Source organism: Manacus candei, unplaced genomic scaffold, assembly GCF_025592945.1.
Source record: "Manacus candei isolate 608988 ecotype Guabito, Panama unplaced genomic scaffold, ASM2559294v1 h1tg000050l, whole genome shotgun sequence".
Lineage (NCBI taxonomy): Eukaryota > Metazoa > Chordata > Aves > Passeriformes > Pipridae > Manacus > Manacus candei.
In genome coordinates this window covers 12,560,648-12,581,798 of record NW_026138098.1, presented here as the reverse complement: position 1 = coordinate 12,581,798, position 21,151 = coordinate 12,560,648, and the positions used below count along the sequence as shown (strand labels likewise).

General features: G+C 37.2%; 1 protein-coding gene across 5 annotated transcripts in view; it reads right to left on the bottom strand.

Moving 5' to 3' along the window:
- The window catches only part of CFAP43 (cilia and flagella associated protein 43), a 42,738-nt gene that overhangs the window by 2,229 nt on the left and 19,358 nt on the right, over positions 1 to 21,151 (bottom strand). The window contains exons 17-39 of one of the 5 annotated variants that reach the window (XM_051799559.1): positions 20,640 to 20,770; positions 19,772 to 19,937; positions 19,107 to 19,205; positions 18,461 to 18,538; positions 17,071 to 17,196; positions 16,524 to 16,628; positions 15,757 to 15,873; positions 15,163 to 15,372; positions 13,231 to 13,437; positions 12,021 to 12,110; positions 11,464 to 11,541; positions 10,532 to 10,657; positions 9,859 to 9,978; positions 9,670 to 9,777; positions 8,393 to 8,479; positions 7,988 to 8,076; positions 7,404 to 7,608; positions 6,506 to 6,618; positions 5,807 to 5,963; positions 4,814 to 4,978; positions 2,748 to 2,828; positions 1,531 to 1,684; positions 705 to 876 (exon numbers count right to left, since the gene is read on the bottom strand). In XM_051799559.1, the coding sequence (XP_051655519.1) occupies positions 719 to 876; positions 1,531 to 1,684; positions 2,748 to 2,828; positions 4,814 to 4,978; positions 5,807 to 5,963; positions 6,506 to 6,618; positions 7,404 to 7,608; positions 7,988 to 8,076; positions 8,393 to 8,479; positions 9,670 to 9,777; positions 9,859 to 9,978; positions 10,532 to 10,657; positions 11,464 to 11,541; positions 12,021 to 12,110; positions 13,231 to 13,437; positions 15,163 to 15,372; positions 15,757 to 15,873; positions 16,524 to 16,628; positions 17,071 to 17,196; positions 18,461 to 18,538; positions 19,107 to 19,205; positions 19,772 to 19,937; positions 20,640 to 20,770 (2,970 nt within the window). In that variant the 3' untranslated portion in view covers positions 705 to 718. Of the gene's footprint in view, positions 1 to 27; positions 877 to 1,530; positions 1,685 to 2,747; positions 2,829 to 4,813; positions 4,979 to 5,806; positions 5,964 to 6,505; positions 6,619 to 7,403; positions 7,609 to 7,987; positions 8,077 to 8,392; positions 8,480 to 9,669; positions 9,778 to 9,858; positions 9,979 to 10,531; positions 10,658 to 11,463; positions 11,542 to 12,020; positions 12,111 to 13,230; positions 13,438 to 15,162; positions 15,373 to 15,756; positions 15,874 to 16,523; positions 16,629 to 17,070; positions 17,197 to 18,460; positions 18,539 to 19,106; positions 19,206 to 19,771; positions 19,938 to 20,639; positions 20,771 to 21,151 lie in introns of those variants that run through there. The other 4 variants (XM_051799558.1, XM_051799562.1, XM_051799563.1 and 1 more) reach the window with 4 other exon arrangements.

The window sequence follows — 21,151 nt, the reverse complement described above, 5'->3', positions numbered from 1 at the left end:
AGGCTCTAGCAGTAGTTAATTTTATCACAGGTTCTTTATTTTTATTAGGTGTCTTTGAGGGATCTGGCAGGAGAATAGACTGCATCAGTGCAAAGGCGTGGGAGATGCCAGAAACTATTTCAGGAGGCCAGATGCTTCCAAACCTGGTTTTCCTGTGATTCTGCCAGTGGCAGCAGCCACAGCTACTGCTGGCTGTGGGTAATTATGCTGTGAAGGCACAGCAGCTTTTGGGACTGGGCCAAGTAGCACACATGGCCCTGACGAAGCGCATCTCCATCTTCTCAGCAACCTACACCTGTGCCATCACAGGTGTAAATATATTAAGTCAAAGCCACAGACATGAATTTTAGCAGATGGAAATTCAGAGATTGCTTGCAGTACTTTAAAATGTTCTACAATTGCAGACAGTGGACATACAAATACACCTGTTCTTCTCAGTCTACAATTTCTTGTACCCTTTGTTTCCTATAATGAGCTATATGGTTTATATAATGAAACCAGCAGAAATAAATCTCATCAACTGAAGTATAATGGGGATAAGACCAGGTGTAAAATACGCAAACCAGACAAACATCCATCTTTCAAAGTGCAGTTATTTTTAAGGAAATTACAGAAGAAATCTTTTGTGGAAAGAAAAGTTCAGGGAGAGAAATTAGCTGTCAAAGCTCTTTTACTTAGACAAGACTGTGGTATTATAGATCTACCTGGACTCTGTTCTTTATATATGAGGGGGTGTTCTTGTTCTCAGTATTTCAAGTTCTGATTGAAGACTTGCAAACTCTTCTTTCTGTTCCTTTATAAGATCCCGTAGGTTTTTCTGCTTCAAAATCTCTTGGTAACGCTGCTTTGTAATCTTTTCAGAAATATCCCGTGTGTCTGCATAAAACAAAATATAAGGATTAGCCTGTGCTCATAGGGGATGTGTAGTCTATATTTATATTGTACCTGTCCTGAGGTTATTCCAAATTCTGTATAAAATAGGCAAGCATTTTAAAGAAGGCTCCCAGTTGGGCTTAAAAGCCTTTATAGTACTGAATAAAGGAAAATATTTCAAAAAGGCACTGAGCATGCTTGCTTTAGTTTCTAGCAAGTACCCACTGTTTTGAAAATCTGTAACTTTTCCTCTAGTGGAAAGATCTCTACAGTTTTTCTAATAGCGAATGCCATTCTCAGCTCCACACTACTTCCTCTATTCCCTTGGAAGGGTGGAAAGAAGTGTGTTGAACAGCTCTGTGAAAGAATGAAAGCATGTTGTATAATGAAGTTACTAATGACTATAATATTTTTACTTGAATAGTTTCAGGAATTTAGTCAACTAGCTTTGGTTACAAGAGGCACGATCTCCAGGTACACTCTTCAGTGAGCAGTGTTAGGTTTTGGTAGGAAGGACTCTGCTAATTGCACTCATACAGGAATACACAGCCACTCCCTGTCCTTTAGCTGATGGTGGGGAACAGGACTGCACAGCCTTGGAGTTATTTTCTGAATGTTTTTCTTTGCTTGTGACTTTAAGTGCTTTACTGGACTCACCAGCTGCCTCAAAGATATGCCTCCTTTCTGAAACAGAGACAAGCATTTCCTTCAGCTGCAGGCTCAGCTCATAGTTCGCTTCCTCTTTTAAACGGATGCTCTTCTTCAGCTCTCTAATTTTTTTCTGATGGTTCTTCACATTCTTCTCGTGCAACTGTCCATTTTGAAATCAATAAAGCAAATATATGAGGTGATAAAAAAGCTGTTCAGACAAACGTGATGGAAACTTACAATTTTAAGCACTGCATTGTAGCTCAATAAACTTTCATGTATTTGGATTTGACTGGTAGCACATTCTAAGCTTGACTTTGCATAGTGTCTTTCACATGCTGTATCTCAGTATGTTTATGGAGATCTAATATAAGGACCAGCCAAGGAACCAAGAGGTATGGGTCAGGGAGAGAGATATTAAAGATAAAACTTGAAAGGAAAAGAGAGGAAAGGAAGTCAATGGAATCAGTGAGTTAAGGACATGCTCTTGGCTGCTGGGAGCTGCTGAAGAAAGGGTTGTGCTGAAGCTGATGGATGGGCTGTAAAGGGACAAGATAAATACTAAAGCTTGAAGAGGAAGAGGAGGCTGCTGTCAGCTAGTGCAACTTGGAGAAAATTTAGTGGAAACTCTTAAAAACAAGGATAATCATAATTTGAGGGATGAAATAGATGAGGGAGCCAGCAAATCAGATTGTCGTGTGTGTTATTTTGAATACAGGGGGGTAGGGATATTATGAATAGGCTGGTGCTCCTGGAGAGAAACATTTAGCAGTAAGGACTGAAAGAATGCTTCATTAGAAATGGAAGAGTGACTTTTATAAGCAGTGCTGTGTAAGAAATGATTAGCAGATCTGCATTCAGATGTTCAGGACAGGAAAGCATTTAACTCCAGTAGCAGAGCAAGTAGATGTCTCTCCATAGGGTTGATCTCTGCAGCAATTCAGGTATGATGACTGCTTCCAAAGACTTTAGAGAACTGCTGCTGTAGCCAGCACAGCTCAAGTTGAAGAAACTATTGAAAGCCAGATGGACAAACACATGACTATATATATATATTCATCTGTGTCTGCTGTTGTGGCTGTACTCCAACAGTCCTTGAGTTAGCACGCCTATATCAATTGCACTTACTTCTTATTCCTTACAAACACCTCTTGCTAATGAAGGCAAGGAGTTGCATTTAAACTAAGGATGTGTCTCTCAAATGTGGTGGTTCCCTTAAGATTTACCTTATCCATGAAACGAAGAGTCTCCTCCAACCCTGCAATGTGCTGGGCGATGTGGCTGCCATAGTTCTGCACAGTTAGGAACTGAAGAAATAAAACCAGAAAGAAATGATCTTATTATGCCAGTTCATTCTTAACAATTCCACACTTCTATAAAGGCAATCATACTATGTGAAATGCAAAAAACCTAGAATTCTGCAGTGGAAAGGCTTACTAGTGATCATAAATGGACATCATAAAGATACTCCTGGACACTCTGTGAATACTAGACTGTGCAGCTGTTAAAAAGAATGTTATCTGTCATGTGTTAATGGAAACAAAGACCAAACAAATTTGTTGAGATTGTCAAAAACCCCAAGCTGTACTTTTGCTTATAATGCAATCTAAGCTTACACAGCTGGAGGCCAAAGTGCTATACAGTGTGTCTTTAGGCTAGAGAGGAAAAGAATTATTTTCTGTCTCTCAGCTTCCTAGTAATTCTTACTTCTTTTATTGTTCTATCTGCATAGTAATTGATATTTCAGAGAATTTATTGGTTTTTTTTTCCTTGAGCACACTGCTACTAAAATACCTCTTTATCAAATGACAAATGGTAAACCCCATAATGTTTTATGGACCTGTAATGGGCAGTAGACAGGTTTCTGTATTTGTAGATTCATCCTTCCTGAGTACTGCCCCACCAAAGTTGACAGGTAGAATTTTGTGGACTATTCTTGTTAGGGGAGAGGAAGCAGGAAAGACCCAGCAGGCTCCTTTGCCTACAGTATTAAACTTCTTTCACTCACCCCTTCATTAACAGCCCTCACTCCAGATGTTCTCAGGTCCTTGCCCACACACATTTATCTTAGCCATCTTTCTTTCTGTTCCTATTGTTGGTGTCTCTGTTGCCTTGTCTTTCCCAATAACACTATATTTCTACTCAAAACTGAAGTAAAGTCAAGCCTCTCAGAGCATACAAATTCTGATTAAACTAGTAAATGCGTTTGCTATGGACAGCTTAACTCTCTCTGAAAGGCGACAGTTTAAATGCTCATCAGTTTAAATGAGCTAACAGCAACACTGGTGATGAATTTGCCACAAGAACTTTTCGGTGTGTTGTCACATCACCTCTTTGGAAAGCTGTTCTGTTGTGCTAGTTGTGGAAGTCCCTTGGTTGTATTCAGAACCAGCATTGTGGAGAGCAGCAAAACAAATGAAGACTGAGCAAAACATGTGGTTTGGATTTTCTTTTAATCTTTTGATTGCATTACAGTCTCCTTACCTGCTGTCCAACACTTCCTTTTCTCCGTGTTTTATAGCTCTCCCCACTGCAACATCTCCAGCCTTCCCAGCCTCCAGCATCCCTTACTTCAAACCTTTATGCCCCTCACCTCGTCACCTCAAGACCCTCAGATTTCCCTGCAGTCCTCTACATCCCATACTGTGATACCCTCAGGCTTTCCCTACAACCTTGCTTCTTCCTCCCTTCTTCTCCCAGTGTTATCCTTGGCTCGCTCCCACAGTCTTTATCCATGTTTCCTGGCCTGCCAGCTGGGCGTGCTCAAAGTTGTGTGGGTGCTGCCTTGCCGGCCGGCTGCTCTCTCCTGCCTGCCAGGGATGGCAAACAATTCCCTGTCATTCTGCTGCTGGGCCAGCGAATGGAAGTGAGTGGGTGGGACTCAGTGAGGCTCCTGAAGGAACGCTCAATCTGTTTACTGAGCAAAAGTTACGGTATTTCTGTGCGATACCAGATGGGGGCACCTCAGACCTTTCATTTAAAAAGGATGCTGATCGATTTTAAAACATCTGTGCCTTGTGGCTGCAAAATCCTAAATCCTTACTCTTGCCAATTTTGAAACACTAAGAGTTAAGGCTAATTTTGCCTTAATTTACACCTCAACATCCCAAAGAATTTCATCACTGATCAATTCAATGTGTAAAGCTTCCCTTTGAAAGCGGAATTGTTGACCTATTAGGCATCACATTTCTTTGTTGTAGTAAGAGACTTACGAGATACAAATGATCTTTCTTACCAGTACAGGCAGCATAATTTTCTGCAGTCAAAATATAAATTAGAGAAAGCAACTCACTAGCTGGCAGTCTTTTGAAATAGGTAGTATTACAATGTCCCGAGCCTTCTCTTTCAGATCTTCTATCTGCATTCTCATTTTCTTGTGCTCCCATTCCAGCCGACGTATCCCTCTAGAGAAGTCTTTGAATTCTATTATAGCAGCAATTTTTTTTTCTCCTTGAGTCTGAAAAAGTAGATCAATCTTAATTAACACATTTTACAGATTATGGAATAATTGTTTGCAACAAGATGGGCAAGCTTCCAAAGTTATAATTTTAGTCAGTTAAACAGGCTATACTGCAGTCTCTTTCCAGACTTTGCTCCAGATGGTTATCTTTCATGGAAATCTGTTCCCTTTTATGTCCTGTGTCACAGCCTTGGATCATAGAAGTAAATGAAGAAAATGACAACTAACCTCTCTCTCCATCTTTCTATCTCCATCTTTCTACCTTATATAAGAATGGGAAGGCATTTTAGATCTACAAAATATAGGTATTTTGCTGTTGTTACTGAAGGCTTTGTGCAGAAGCAGCAAAAGGCAATTTTTGTACAGCTGGAATGTCTAAAAAAATAATGTCTAAAAAAGACTGTTTTAAATATCATCAGCAATTTCACCTTACATAAAAAAACTGTATTAATTTTTTAAATCTTAATGTAAGCTACTGTTCAAATGCTTCTTAACATGACTATAAGTTTGCCTTGAGGGAATTTTCGGACTGGTAACTAGGATATTAGAAGTTTCTATTTACAATATATGTGTGATGGTGTGTCCAGAAACTGTTGCCATTTCATTGATTTGAAGCGTATTGATCAAACATCAAGAAAGCAGTTTGTATTGCAATCTTTACATCATGATAAGAGACATTAGAGAATTCTTAATAGCTTCTAGATTACAATTGAGCCTGCTGGTGTGTTGTAATGAAATGAAAGTAGACATCAAACTGGAAAAAAAGCAGAGCCCCTGAAGGACATGCATTGGTTTAAAAAGTTTAAATTTCCTTCAGATAATTACCGAGATAGAGCAATTCAGTTCTTCAACAACACTCTTTTTAATGAGAATAGCATCAGAGTAGTCTGGGATCTCAGTATTTTCCAATTCCACCTGTCCTTGTTTTAGCACAAACTGGACAGTCAAATTCTGCTGAAGTTTCATCTTCTTCTCCTGCAACCTAAAATGGCAGAAAACAAAAACAGTGTTTAGTGATTTCAACAGGATTATATAACTATTTATATTAATTACTGGTAAGTGGTATGTTCATATAGGGGTTAGTCCTTGACAGCTTGTCTTCTGATTGCTCCCAAAGTAACTACAAATATGGAAATTCTGGTATATATATGTATATATATATATACATAGATACACATGAAGTTTTCAACCACTGGATTCAGTTTACCGTACTCCAGCAGATGTTCTGAGAGAAAGTGTTGTTACTGAAAAAAAACCTTAACACCAATTGAAAAGAAAACAGAAGAGACTTCCAGCCAGCACCACTTTTCTTGTATAATTTATTCTGGGGGTTGTTCTTGAATGATAATAAATGTGAAAAATATGGTATGTACATGAAAAATGGAATATTGCAGGTCCAAGCAGCAATGAAACCCCCATAAAAGAGTGTTAAGAACACAGATGTGTAATTCTGTTTGTAACTTTTGGTTCTGTGTTGGTGGAGCACTAAAGTGTAGCTGAACTTAAGAAAAGATGCAAAATTACCAAGTGAGTTCATTGAAAATGTTCTCTATTTGTGACTTCATCTTCTCATTTTCATCCATTCTTCTCTGCAAAAAGGCCTGCATGTCTGCCAGTGTAAGGGCCTTCCTTTTCACCTAAGCAAGCAACATTGTGACAGTCTGAACTTTTTCAGCTTTGTCAGTACGTCAGGACAAGCTTCTTCAAGAACAGAGAAGACAAGTTCTTTAGAAAATATATGTATATATAAATATGCAGCCTGGTACTTTGAGAATCCCAGAATGAGACATAGAGGTTACAATCCTTACACTCTGCTCAGAAAATTAGTTGTTCTTATATGCATAGTTTATTCCCATGAAGGGAAATCATATTTCCTTCTCTTTTGGTAAAATTTCACATATCTCTTTCTCTGGATAATTCAGATTTACACCTTCATGTTTTTATACTGAACAAACAGATTGCTAGAAATTTCCAGAAACACCCTTCATTAAGAATTGCTCTTTATATTTTAGAAAAACATGAGAATGCATTGGTATAAATGTAGAATGCTAATGGGAGAGAATGACTCCAACAGATGATGGGAATCAAATACCTTATAATTTTTTTGGTACAAATAGAGAAAAGGAAAATTATCTTTTTATTTGTAATGAAACAAAATCAGGGTCACAATTATTCTGATCAAATATGTCCATATTAATATCCTAATTCTTCCTCTGAAGAACAACTACAGCTAGAACTAGACTACAGGTTTCCCTGTTATTCTGAATTGAATATGGCCAGAAGAAACTTTCAAAGTCAAATGGAGTTAATATATTCTGCATTGTTATTTCATCACTAGCTTGACCGTACATGAAAACTCCACTAAAGTTTAAGAATCAAAACTATCAAGAAGTATACTGGCAAATTAAAGAATTTTACATACCAGCTCCTCACTCTCCATTTTCTTTCGTCTAGCTACACAAAAATTTTTCCATACAGACTGCTCTAAGCCTTCAGGCATGTGCTCAGGACTATCCAGTTCATCCATGGCTTTCATTAAAAGGGTAAGTGCATCTTTGTAATCCTCAGAGCCTGAACAATTCCCATATGGATTAGGTGTGTCAAGGAGCATTTCTATCCTTGGGCTCCTAGTGCACACACAGAGCACAGACAGGATTTACTTTTTATTTTCTCTTGCATAAATGAAGGTCACAAACAACAAAGAATGTTTCATACTCTCAGTCTCTTGCAAAAAGCAAATAGGTAATACTATATCTTACACAAAATAAGAATATATGGTCTTGAGACCTGATGATTATTTAGATTGCATTTGAAATAGATTTTGTGGAGTGAACACGGAAATGTAAATACTCAAAATAGCAATCGTTAGTGTGATGGGAAATCAACCATTGTTAACTATACAGTAAAAAGCAGGAAAAATAATTTAGACTTGAAATAAATAGCATTCTCATTCTTGGCTCACAAGAGATATCAGCCTTTAAGCAATGGAATCAGAGGGGATCTTACTTCGGTCGATGCGTGTAAAGTCGGTGAAGTTCATCAAGGACATCGTCAGGTGTGTCAGCAAACTGCTTTCTAAAACGACGTTCCAGATTCTGGGGTGGGGCAGAGGGAAGAAAGCTTTCTTGTTACCACAATATTATTTTTTAAAAAAAGCATCAACCTGCCCATATCTTAGAAATACAGAATATGGTGATCTTCCAAGCACTCCCAAGCATCATGGGAATCTGGACTATTCCATACATTATTCTGTGCACACACTGTCCTCCACTGCTTTATTTCAGCATTATTAACTTTAATAATCAGCAAGCTGACCAGAACTCCTGCTTACAGAGAAGTATGTTCTTCTCATTATCAAGACAACATTAACTTTGAACTTCTGTACCTCCTTATCTTTCTCGAGAGTCTCACCTTCTCTTCACCTACTGCATCTTTATAGGGGCCTGTGTAAGCATCAACTTTACTTTTTGCAGTCAGGACTGTTTTTGCCTTCTTGACCTATAGCAAAACCAAAAGATTTCAGGAATGAAATTCAGCCAGCAGAAGCACTGAATGGCTATTCCTATACAGTGATGAAGCTGACACTTTCTTATTTCTAGAGAAAATCTTGTGAGCTATTTTTACTAACAATATAATGCCTTCTTCAGGGGTCACTTATAGACACTGCTAAAAGATGATCAGGTGTGAAATTAAACCAGACCACTGCTTAAGAATGTAAGAAATTTGTGTTAGAAATACTTCCAAGTCTTTTTAAACACTGAATGTAAAGACATATGATGACATTTTTTTATCACTTGCCACAGAGATTTCCTTTCATGTCAACCCAGGTAAGACCAGTCAAAAAATCTCCAGTGGAGAGTTCTTCATTTTAGAATGCTATCTCCCCATTGTCATGCCACAGTTCTGCTCTGTGTCAGGACTAAGGTCATCTGTTTTATTGAGGCTGTTAAATGCTAATACTCTGCTGGGGAGACCATTTTGTTGTATTTGACAGTTTGCAGGGAACAAAAGATATATAAATGGAACCATTTAGTAAATTTAAAAAAAATGTATTTTGAAAAATGTAAGCTGTATAGACTTTGCTTGGATAATTTTAAAACTAGGTCAGCCTATTCACTGGTAGGGGCTAAATGCCTGCTTTGGAATCCCTTCCTGTAGCTCACAGAAAAAAAGGCTGCCTGCAGCTCCATGCACAGTGCTCTGTGCAGGTTGAGTAGGAGATCTGACATGGGGAGGCATTAGTGTATTATCTGTGGACTCATCAACAGCTCCATGAAGACAAAGTAGGCACGGCCTTGGCAGGCACTGGACGCCTCAGTGAAAAATGTGATGGCATTACATATCGTTTTGTGCATCTTCCTATCATAAATACACCATAATTGGTACTTCCAGCTTGATACTGGACACTAAAAAACATTCTACATAGCAAGCAAATAGCAGTATGTCCTTCTGAATGTATGGAATTTTACCAAGGAACTCCAGATGAACCAAGTCAAGTATTTATTGAAAAAAACAGATCTACTTATAATGTATGTCACCTGTACAAGTTGTAAAAAAATCAGTGACCCTGTAAATTGTCAGAAAATCCTTTATGGCAAGATTTTGATTTGGAAACAGCAGACTTCACAAGCAACTGTACTGCCAATGTTATACTTCTCCTAAGAACAGCATTCTAAACAGTAACTTACTTTTTCTTTCTTCTTTTTTATAAGGCAATTATGAAGTCCAGCTTCTCTACTGTCCAACTCTTCATCCAACAGTAAAGCACAAGTGAGATTGACTATTTTGAGCTCTTCCTGTGAAATTATTGTAACAGAAATGTTTAACATTCCTGCTGCACAGAGGCAGAGATGAAAAATTATTATTTTTTGCAATACCTGGTAGATGACCATCTCTGATTTCACTTTCCTTTCAGAGAGTTTGCAGACAGTCTCATCAAAATGTTGTGTTGTTTCCTGGATGGAAGCTTCAAGTTTCTTCCATTCATTTTCCAGTGTCTGGGGAAGGAAAGGACAAGACCAGCAATATTACATCTGAAGGAACAAAAAATCTCTAATATATCTATATTTATATCTACATATATATATATATGAGATGCTGGAGAATGCACAATATGGAACTGTATACTTCAGCCAAAAGGCTCCAGAAATTATTTGCTTAGAAAGAGAATGCCAGGCTACCAAGTTATGTAGTTCAAATACCACTTTGAAGAATACGTATAATTGTATTATTTGTGTATGGCATCAGCAACTTTGGGAATGGAACCTGAAAAACACATTTTAGGAATATAAGTATTCCATTTGTGAAGAAAAGTTACCTTTTTCAGATACCCCAAATTTTGGCACATATGAATTGGTATAAGTGGAGATCAACTTATTCTATTGTCTAAGATAGGATTTATTTAATATGCCACATGATCTTTGATCTTCATTTCTTCTTTGTTTATCCTATATATTAGTATTCATTTTTAGAACTTGCTCCTGAGAAAGATCAGAAGCTTAGCTCATGAGCACTGTGAACAAAACCACTCCTTTCCTCATTTTAATTTACTTTTTTATACTCTTCTTTTTCTTCATTCAGTTCCTTGACTTTTTTCTCATATTCTCCAAATATTTTCTTTTCTTCATCACTCCAAAGATCTTCAGGCTTGGATATAAAAGGAGGTGGAGGAATATTCTGGAAGTATTAAAGAAAAATAGACTTAAAAAGCAATATTAAGTCTATTCAGCACACTAGCGAACTATAGAATGCATCAAATTTAATGAAAGGTATTTCTTAGAAAGGTATAAGCCTTAAGTCAAAATAACATATACATTCTATTGCTTCGATCTGTTACTTGCACCAGTAGTTTTGCTGTATATATATTGTGCTATTCTCACTTATTTGCTTACAGGTATTCACTACTGAATTTTGTAAAGTACAAGTATTTTGTACTCAAATATACTACTGTCCATACAGGATATATCATATTTTCTGTTTCAGAACCCCAAATCTAACTCCATGCTAACTTCTAAGTGGAGTCCTAATTTTCCAAAACAGAGCTGTTCCAGGGGTAGTGCTTGGATCTGCCCTCACCTTTTTCTGTGACACTTCTTCCCATTCTTTTCTTCCTCTACTACTGTACTATCTATATTTGCTGAGTTAAATGGAACACAGTGTTTTTCTGTAAGACCAAAGACATGGATAATAGACCCTTCCCCGAGGCATATAGTTGTTGTAATGCTAATAGTAGATTATGTTCCTACAGTATTCCACTGTGATAGGGACAGGTGTTGATGGGTAAATCATATACAGGCAGTAGAATCTTGTGGTCTCCTTTGAATCCAATGTACAGTCTCTTATGGAGTCTATCTAGTCATAATGCAATTCTACAATTCTCCAGCTTTCTTCTGTCACTTAGGTTGGAAATATTCGCTTGTTGAATTTCACATTACCATAAGAACACACAGGCTCCCAAACCACGTGACAGAAACACATCTCACCATTTTCAGGATGTCTTCCTTTCTGACTTCCAGCACTCCACCCATCATGTCATCAAGAGCACGCAGTCTGTCATCATCCTGGCAATGACCACAAAGAAATATTTTCAGGTACAAAAGGAAGTGTAGTAATTGCAAGTTATGGGGATGATCGTAGTGTTCACCTCTAGATCCCCGCTATGATTATTCAGCGTGTCACTAGGAGATCACAGAGTCACGGGATCAACTAGGTTGGAAAAGTCCTCTGAGATCATCCAGTCCAACCTATGACCTAATACCACCTTGTCAACTAATAATGCAATAATGCTCTTTGGTGATGTGTGTGAAATATGCCAAAAGTCTCACAGTGAGCCTAACACTCTGTCTTTTCTTCCCTCAGCTGGTCTATGTAGTTCTGATTGTAAATAATAACAAGAGGGAAAAGGTAAACATCATAATTACCTGCCATTTCAAATTTATTTTCCCATGCTACATTACTGGAATATTCCAGTGTGACATTAATTAAATAAGCCTACCCAGAGACAAAGGCCTATTCAGTAAAAGGACACTACTTTAATTACCGTAGCTGCAAGGCGTTTTTCCATTTCAAGCTTAGCCAGCATTTCTGCTTTTTCTTTCTCCTCTTGAGTCAAGTATTTCTCAGCTTTAATCTGAAGGAAGAAAATGAGGTTTGTATCAGGGTACTTTTCTTCAAATTTGATCACATGTGGACTAGGAATCTTTGGAAATATGGTGGTCCTGGTTTTGGCTGAGATAGAGTTAATTTACTTCCAAGTAGCTGGTACAGCACATCCCTGGCATCAGGGTATTGGTGGTGAGCAATTGTTTTTCATCTGCATCAGTTGTTTTTCCTGGGTTTTCTGTCTTTCTCTTTTAATTACATTTATTATGATGATTTCATTACATTTATTATTACAATTTTGATTATTATATTTTATTTAAATTATTAAACTATTATAATCCCAACCTATGAGTTTTCTCACTTTTACCCTTTCAATTCTCTCCCCCACCCTGGTGGGTTAGGAAGTGAGTAAGCATCTGTGTGGTGCTTAGTTGCTGGCTGGGGTTAAACCATGACAATGGTGTAACACTAATTCTTAATTCTTTTTGTATCTCTGCTCTATGATAATATTTCTCAAGATGAAAATTCTCCTTTTGAACAGATCCAAAACCTATATTTAAATATCCTAAAAATACAAACAATACCATCCTTTTTGTTTATGTTGTTCTTTATGCATGCCTTTTCTGACAGTGGAATAACATGGACTGGTGAGAGAGCAGAGAGAAGTTGGAAAAGACTGACCAAAAAAGCAGACAAGATGAGTGGAATGTATTGTATTAGAAATACAGTATTTCTTTATAAATTATCAATTGGATGTATAAGTACAGCATAAAGTATGCTTTAGTACTTAGATACTTAGTTTCAAAATGATGCTCAGAGAAAACACAGAAACCCTTATCTATGGAAGCAATTCCTGAAAGCCTGGTTTGAATCTCAGGAACAGGGATATTTTCTACCTAATTTATGGGCATTTATAAACTTTTAACAGCAGTAAATTAAGTTTGTATACATTTAATTCATTTCAGATTGACTTACTAAGAGTTTTCTCCCTAAAAAGAAAAGGGAAGGAAATGAGCCAAAAAGACGATCTTAAGTACACAGACACATCTGTTTTAAGGGTTTTCAGTACTGACACAATGTCTGGAAATGAGAAGAATTAGAGAACTGTAATTGAGTGGGTGAAATAGAAAGATGTGTTTTTCAGACACCTCTGAATCTTGAACAGTAAGTGCTCGCTCTGGCAACTCATCATCTGTAAGAGCTGGCTCCCACACTTCCACTTGGAGGTCAAGTTGTTCCAAGATTTCTCGGATCCTCAGGTTTCTTTCTTTCACTCGTGCTATCTCCTGCTCCTTTTGTTGTGCAACTATGTCAAATTCCTTATTAAAAGCAGTTTTCACTTTGTAAATGATGTCCTGAAACACCAAAAAAGGAAGCAGCAGTACGGCACAGGTCACATCCATCCATGTTTATGTACTAGTCCACAAGCCAACAGAAGCATAAATGTGTGTATTTGTACATGTGACAGGGAGACAAACTGGTAAAGCCTTTTTGTGAAAATCATAAGGGCAGAGCTCAAACTTTGTTAAACGGAGTTGGACAAATTATCTTTTTTTTCCCCCTGGAAATTTTTATTAATTTTCTTCTACGTATTTGCCATTTGACAAAGATTCTGAAAGAAATATACTGCTGCCAAAGCTAGATAAAAAAATAGGCTGCCCTTTATTTGTGGTTTTTGCCCTCTTCAGCTGGAAGAAGAAGGTGGTTCAATGAAAAAAAACCTGGGACCTGTAAATCTAGAGATTGTAAATTCCAGGTGCAGGGAGTCAGAGTAAAGGACATACTTTCCTGATGCAACCTGCAGTTTCAATATGCTTTCATGTAATTTCTCTGACATATGTAAGTAAAATGTGCCCATTAAACAAACAAACACTGGAAACTGTTTTTTTTTAAACACCTGAGACCTTATAATGATTTTAAAAAGTACATATTCTTATTGGATAAATTCTTCTTTTAGTATAAATAACTGATCTCAACAAAGAAAATTAGAACATTAAGAGAGAAAACAATGTGCCTCTTACTGTGTCAACTTACTAAAATGCATCATGAGAATGATTTCAGTTCTATCATTAAACTTCGTATTTTAAGATGCTTATCTGTTTGTAATTTGTATTACAATAAATATTTGTGTCTGATGATTATTTCATTGATTTATAATGTAATATTAAGTTAGGATGTGGTCAGGCAGGATGGCAGATAAGGTACCATCTTGCTGGGAGGAAAAAGGCTGTATTTAATGTCTAGACAACCATCTAGCCCTTAGGAAGCTCACTGCATTGGCCAAGAGCACTGAGGATATATCTACACCTTCTTATACAATATGAGTCTTTAAAGCCATACAGTAAAAAGATCTTGTTATATCCAAGTGAAAAGTGTTCCTTGTGTTTCTTTACCATCTACTTTAAACACTAGTGTATCAATTAGATTTTATGTATAACAATGGTTAACCATTTTGCTCTGCTACCATTTACAGGCATAGAGAGCTCTGAGAAGGCAATGCCTTATACTAATTTAACCACTTGCAGCTCATCTTCCTAAGAAGCCTGTTCTGTAGCGTGTTTATGACTTAATAAACTGGTCAGGGTAAGAAAAGTAAGAGAGTGTGATACTAATGAATAATAAATAACAGAAACATTAAGGACTCCAAATAAAAGGTTGGTGAGACTGTAGGGTAAGGAAATAGTGTGAGGATCCAGCTGATCTTTCATTCAGTAGCAAATAACAGGGAAAGAGGTAACAGGGAAAGAGGTCATGTTGTTACAGGGCATGCTGAGATGTGCAAGCTATCTTTGGCTCTGAAAACTCAAACTGAAGCACCAGTGGGCAAACACAGATACCCTCAAACTGGGTAACCAATCTCACAAAAATGTTGTTCTTCCACCCCCGAGGTGGCAAATCCACGTGGTACTCTACTGCACTATGTGCATTTGTTGGCTTTTGTCTCAATTACTCAGTGACCTGTGCAACTCTCCATTGTTTAGTGAACAAATCTAACCATGCCCAAAATCTAACAGTGGCTGTGACTGCTGTGAAAACAGATATGACAGTGTTGCTGCAGTAAGAGAAATTTCAGATGTCACCTTCAACAATACTATCTGATTGACTCTCTGCTCCTTGGTGTGCAAATCACACTGGTGATATAGAATAGATGTGTCTCCACCATACTGAGAGCTCAGACTTCCAATCAGGCAGAAAGATTCACCATCATCAGCCACAGCTTTTGCTTCCTTCTTTCCTTCTTCCTCAGATAATACAGTCTCAGACTCAGTCTCAAGATCTTCCTTCTGAACCTGCATTTCACAAACATGATCACTGTGTCACATGTTTCACTGAATCATGTACAAACGTATGAGGTTTTGGAATCTTTCATCCTTGGAGATATTCCAAACCTGACTGGACATGGCCCTGAGTAAATTACTCTGGGAGTGTTGGACAAGACAACTTCCAAAGGGCTTTTCTAAACTCAGCTATTCTATGGTTATTTAACACTAATACATTTTTTTCTGTGTAAACCCACAATGTTTCATCTTTATTTATATTTTTAAAATTTCTTGACAATTTCTACAGCAAGAGAATGGACCTTAGGAATGTAACTAGATAAAGAACTGTTAAGATGCCATCCCAGAACATCCTGATCTGAAATGCTTTTATGCAGTACTTCAAACAGGTTGTACCTTAAGATTAGCTGTCTCGGTATCCTTTAACCGGAGAACTTTCTCCAAAGTTTCCAGCTCTTCTTTACTGCGTTCCTCCAGGGGATAATTCTTCACTTCACAGTCCATATGGAAGCACTGTTCAAATTTAAAAACCAAAAAGCCCAAAGTAAAAAGTTCTTCAGAATGCCTCTATTAGTTTATTTGTTCAATACCTGAATGCTAAACGGTTTCTAAGACTTCTTAAAATCAGGAATAAAATTGAGGATTAATTAATACAGACAACGTAGTATAAATAGATTTTTTTTCCAAATTATCTATGGATATGGCCTCTTTATTCACAGAATTAAATCAAAACTAGATTTTTTGTAAAATGACTTGGTCTTTCCCCACCTTCGAGATAATCCAGTATCATCATTTTGACTCATCTCCCTCTGTTTAAAATAGGAAAAATCAGGTTTAATTTTGCCTTTATGTTCTGTGTAGCAGAAGTCATACTGACTGCACACAGAAAAAGAGGATTTACCTCTCCTTTTAGCAATACTGTAAATAGTAAATACATTGTCTGAGATCAAGAAATTAGAGAGTTGCTTATTTGCTTATCAGCACTCTTTTCCAGCTTGGAAGGTAAAATCCACCAGGCTCAGAGAAAATGAGCAGAATGAAAGATCTGCACAAGCCCCAAGAAGAAGTAAAGTTTTTCCCATACCATAAGCAAATCAGAAATATGTTACTTTGTACCTTAAGGAATAAATGCTGCAGAAAATTACTTAGAAAGCAGGGGTTACCTTAACTGCACGTCCTTTTACACACAAAGCATCCCAGCACTCATACTTGATGAAATCCTGCAAATAGCAGTTGGATAAATTCTCCATCTCAATCTCCTTCCTTGCCTTTCAAGATACAGAAAAAAAAATAACAAGATGTGGTTCGAAATAACAAGATATGGACAATTTGTGTGGAGTTATTGAAAGAAAACTAACAGATTAAATGAATTACCAATATTTAATCATCCTAGACAATCACAGCTATCTTCTCCAAAAACTATATTGCATAGTACTGAAAGGCATAATTTTATATGTGAAAAAATGCATTCTAGAACTTAAGCAATGTGCCCAAGGCCACAGTGTCAGATTTATAGTTGTTGGCATAGATCATATTCCAGTTTGCAATGTCTGCATCAGCACTTTCACCTGCTTCAAAAAGTGACTTTAAATACTTTTTGGTTTTCCTGCTTCTCAGCAGTGAACAGCAACTTTAAGACAATCCTCTGTTCTTCAATCATTTTTCTCCTTTCCACTGATGGTTTTAAAGTGTTCCCCCATTCTATCATACCCTGGCCACTTCTTGTTCAGCCTCTGCTTGCAGTCTTTCCTGTTCTTCCATATCCAGGTTGAACTCCTGATGCTCCAGTTTCTCAATGTCTGGCACCTGCTCATTTTCATGCATCATTTGCTGAATCTGTTTTTTAAAAAATAAGCATAAGGAGTAAAAAGTAATTTGAATGTGAATAGAAGAAATGCTATTTTTAACACTACAGAACTTGTTATCAGAGAAAATTATTTTAATTACTTGCACTTTTAACTGCTTCATGGTAATTAGTAGAATGTGCTGCCTGTACCTAGTGACAGACAGCACTGTGTGAGTATATTTAATCTTTCTTAAAGTTGATTTGAACATTATATGTGAACTTGTGTATACTCTCTAAGAACCTGTAGTACACATTGCTTTGTTCTTTGATTTGAGAACTTTAATAAAGTGTTATCACTTTATTTATCTTGTGCAGTTCAACAAAGGGCAATGTAAAATCCTGCACCTGGGTAGGAGCAGTGCCATGCACCAGGACATGCTGGGTGCTGGGCAACTGGAAAACAACTTTGAAGAAAAGTAGCTGGGGGTCCTGGTGGACCAAGGTGACCAGGAGCCAGCAACGTGCCCTTGTGGCAAAGAAGTCTCACAGTATCCTGGGCTGTACTGAGTGTTGCTAGCAGGATGAGAGAGGTGAGAGGCATGGACACGCTGGAGAGAGTCCAATGGGATATGGGACTGGAGCACATCTCATATGAGAAAAGGCTGAGAGAACTGGGACTGTTCAGCCTAAAAAAAAGAAATGGCTTGGGGAGAATGTAACCAGTGTATATAAATACCAAAAGGGAGGCAGGTGCTAAGAGAGCAGAGACAGGCTCTTCAGTGGTGCCCAGTGATGGGACCAGAGGCAATGGGTACAAATGGAAACACAAGAGATTCTGCACAAATATTGGGAGACATTTTTTTACTGTGAAGGTGACTGAGTACTTGAATGGGTTGTCCAGAGAGGTCATGGAATCTCCATTTCTGGAGATAATCAAAACCCATCTGGACATGGTCCTCAGCAGACTGCTTTAGGTGACCCTCTGCCTTATCCTCTTGCAGATTGAAGTTTTTAAGGAAAGAAACAGAAGAAAGAGGAGAGGACAGTATTTTCTATCAGGTTGTTAGGCCTGCTGAGGGGACAGGTTGCTCAAAGTATAAGGGTGGCACAAAATATTTATTTGGAGCAAAGGAAACTGAGAACCAGACAGGCAGTTTCAGCCTACAGTTCCTGAAGAAGCACACCTCTCTATTACCTGTCTGCTCAGGGTTTATGACAAAAATGTAACTGAGAATTAGAGCTAGCAGCCATAAAGGAAAGTGCCCTTGTAAACAAAACTGGGAAGCTGAGCCATTACCCTTGTAAGAAACTCACAGTTTGACGCAGCTTTTTAATTCCCATTTGCAGCTCTTGCTTCTGGTTAGCAAACCTCTGAGTCTCTTCTCTAATGACCTGACATATAAGAAATGTGTTATTGAAAGACAAAAAGATACAAGAGAAAAAAATATTGAAATAATCTAAAGGAACATTATTTGTACAGAAAGTAAAACTCCAAAGGTATTAATAACTGAAACAGACATAATCCTAAGTCAATAGGACGATTCTTAGGATTGCCACAGGAGAAAAAAAGATTGTACAACCAGGTCACATTGTAAACTGTACAGCAATAGAGCATAAAAGAAAGAAAATATTAAAGAAAGAAATAATTACAAGTGTAATGATTACAGACACATTGAACTGCATAAAGCCCACTGTCAGATTTTTTAATCCTTATATTTTTCATTTTCCTAAGCATTTTCAGTGGAATAAACTGACATCTTTTACTCATTCTGGAAGCTGTGATATTTTCTTTGCCCCTACAGACTTCTAAAAGTCTAGATCACAATGCCTTAAAGAAAAGTCCAAACCTGATAAAAGCTTTAGAAATAAGATTCTTTTTACAGCATATAATTTAGCACCCCAAATCACTAATGACTCTTGAAAACTCTGGCTTTGATTAATACTTGTTCTGTGAAAGTACCTTCTGTATTTTCTGACCTATCCATGTCATGTCATTGGTATTTGTGACATTTCCATCTTCTTCTATCACATCTACACTGGAAGATTTCAGTGGTGCCTCCTGAAATTAAGGATAGAAGCATCTACCTCAGGTACTTAAGGAGAATGAGAGAGAGGCAGAAATGAAATAAAAAATGGACTCACATTAGAAACACCAGCACCAAATTACAATGTGACAATTTGTCCCTAACCAGTCTTCATATTTGATCCTGCAAATCCTTGCCATTATGCAAAGTCTTTTGACTCAAATAGGCTGACTGTACTAATCTCTGTAATAATTTTATTTATTTCAATAGAAAAATATACAGGTAGTAACACATAATGTCACAGTAACATCACACTGGGAACAAGAGTAACTTCACATGAGGAGAAACTGACTCTCACAGAGTTTTCTGTGGCTGAGGAAACCAAGTGAAATTAAGGATGTGAATGTCATCTTCACAAAATTATTTCATTTCTTTGATAGTACTCTTCCACAAATTACTAATTAAGCATATACAGCCTATCCTCAGGAGTATTATTCCACTTTAACAAAAGGATCAGTGTTCATTTTGAGGACAATTTTTATTATGTGCAATTTTATGATAACTATCAAACACTTTTCCCCCATAAAAATAAAGAGAACACCTTAAATTTCTCTTCTGGAAGTGATTTTGATGTGGATCCTGGGTCAAACTGCCATTCTGCCATAGATTTTAAAACAGCATTTTCATTTGAAGTAGACTTGTTCAGTATATCAAGAAGAGATTGCCAGTAAAAAGCAGATTTCTCAACTTCAGTTTTCTTTATCTTCCTAGAGAACAAAAAGGGAACTGATGTATTCTTTGTGTATTATGGAGGCCGAAATATTAAATATTCTTTATAATACAATTACTAAGTTGTTTAAAAATGCCTACTTAATATTTTTACATATGATTCATTATTGTTTGAGTTCTAGAATTGCACAATTAAGTGAAGTCTCCACAGAAGTAAAAATTCTGAAAGGTGGATTACCCAGATTCGAAATATTGCTCTGATGGAGTCATCTTTAATCTATGAATTTACCTGAACATTTGTTACACCACAGAAAAACTGTGGTTCAAGTGTCTCTTATTCCTGATGTCTGCTAAGAGCTCTCTATAGCCACAGCTGAATTCCCATTAAAGCTGTGATATCTCCTTATGGCTGAGTTACTATCTCAGAAGATTATATTCCTTTTATCCCTGGAGAGCCCCTTCCAGATGGTTTGAGAGTGATAAATTTCACTGTGGGTGAAACTTCTCAGAAGATACTCCTACATCTTGTGCTGCAACCATACCCAAAGTGCAAGGCTTCTCCTGAGCTAGGAAGACCAGACCACCTCTAAAGATGAGAGGAGTGATTTTATTTCTATCCAGTTCTTCTCCTTACTTGGAGATAAGAAAAAGGAAGTCTGGAACACAAATGGATGCAGAAATTTGTCTGTCAGGATACAGGAATAGACACCGTCAACATTGATCTGCCTCTTTATACATACTTCCATCTCAGACACACCAGAGCACCATCATTTTCATCATTAACGAGGATGAAATTGCCATCCAGTGAAAACATCACGGATCTGATTCCCCCTCCTTGATATGAGTGACAAGGCTTTCGAGCAAGTATATCCTAGAAAAGTCATATGAGCAGTATCAGCAAATCGGTTTTTATAGTGGGATATGTCTGTAAATTACTTTTAATATTTAATTTTAAAAAAATATTTTAATGTTTCTTTATTTTTAGATAAAAGTCAGTCCAAAATGGCAATACAAAGTACATAAGTTCAAAGGCTTTGATTACAGATGTGGCTAGTTTGTATATATTGATTTTGCAGGAGATGAGGAGTAGCAAAATTATCTCCTCTAAGATTTGCTGAAGAAGAAAGTAAGTAGTTTGTATGAATGTACACATGTTCATTATAAAAACAATTGTCCTGTATAATGCTATGTCAGTTCACGTTCAACATGATTTTTTCTGGACCACCTTATATTCAAGGAAAGAAAAGTTTAC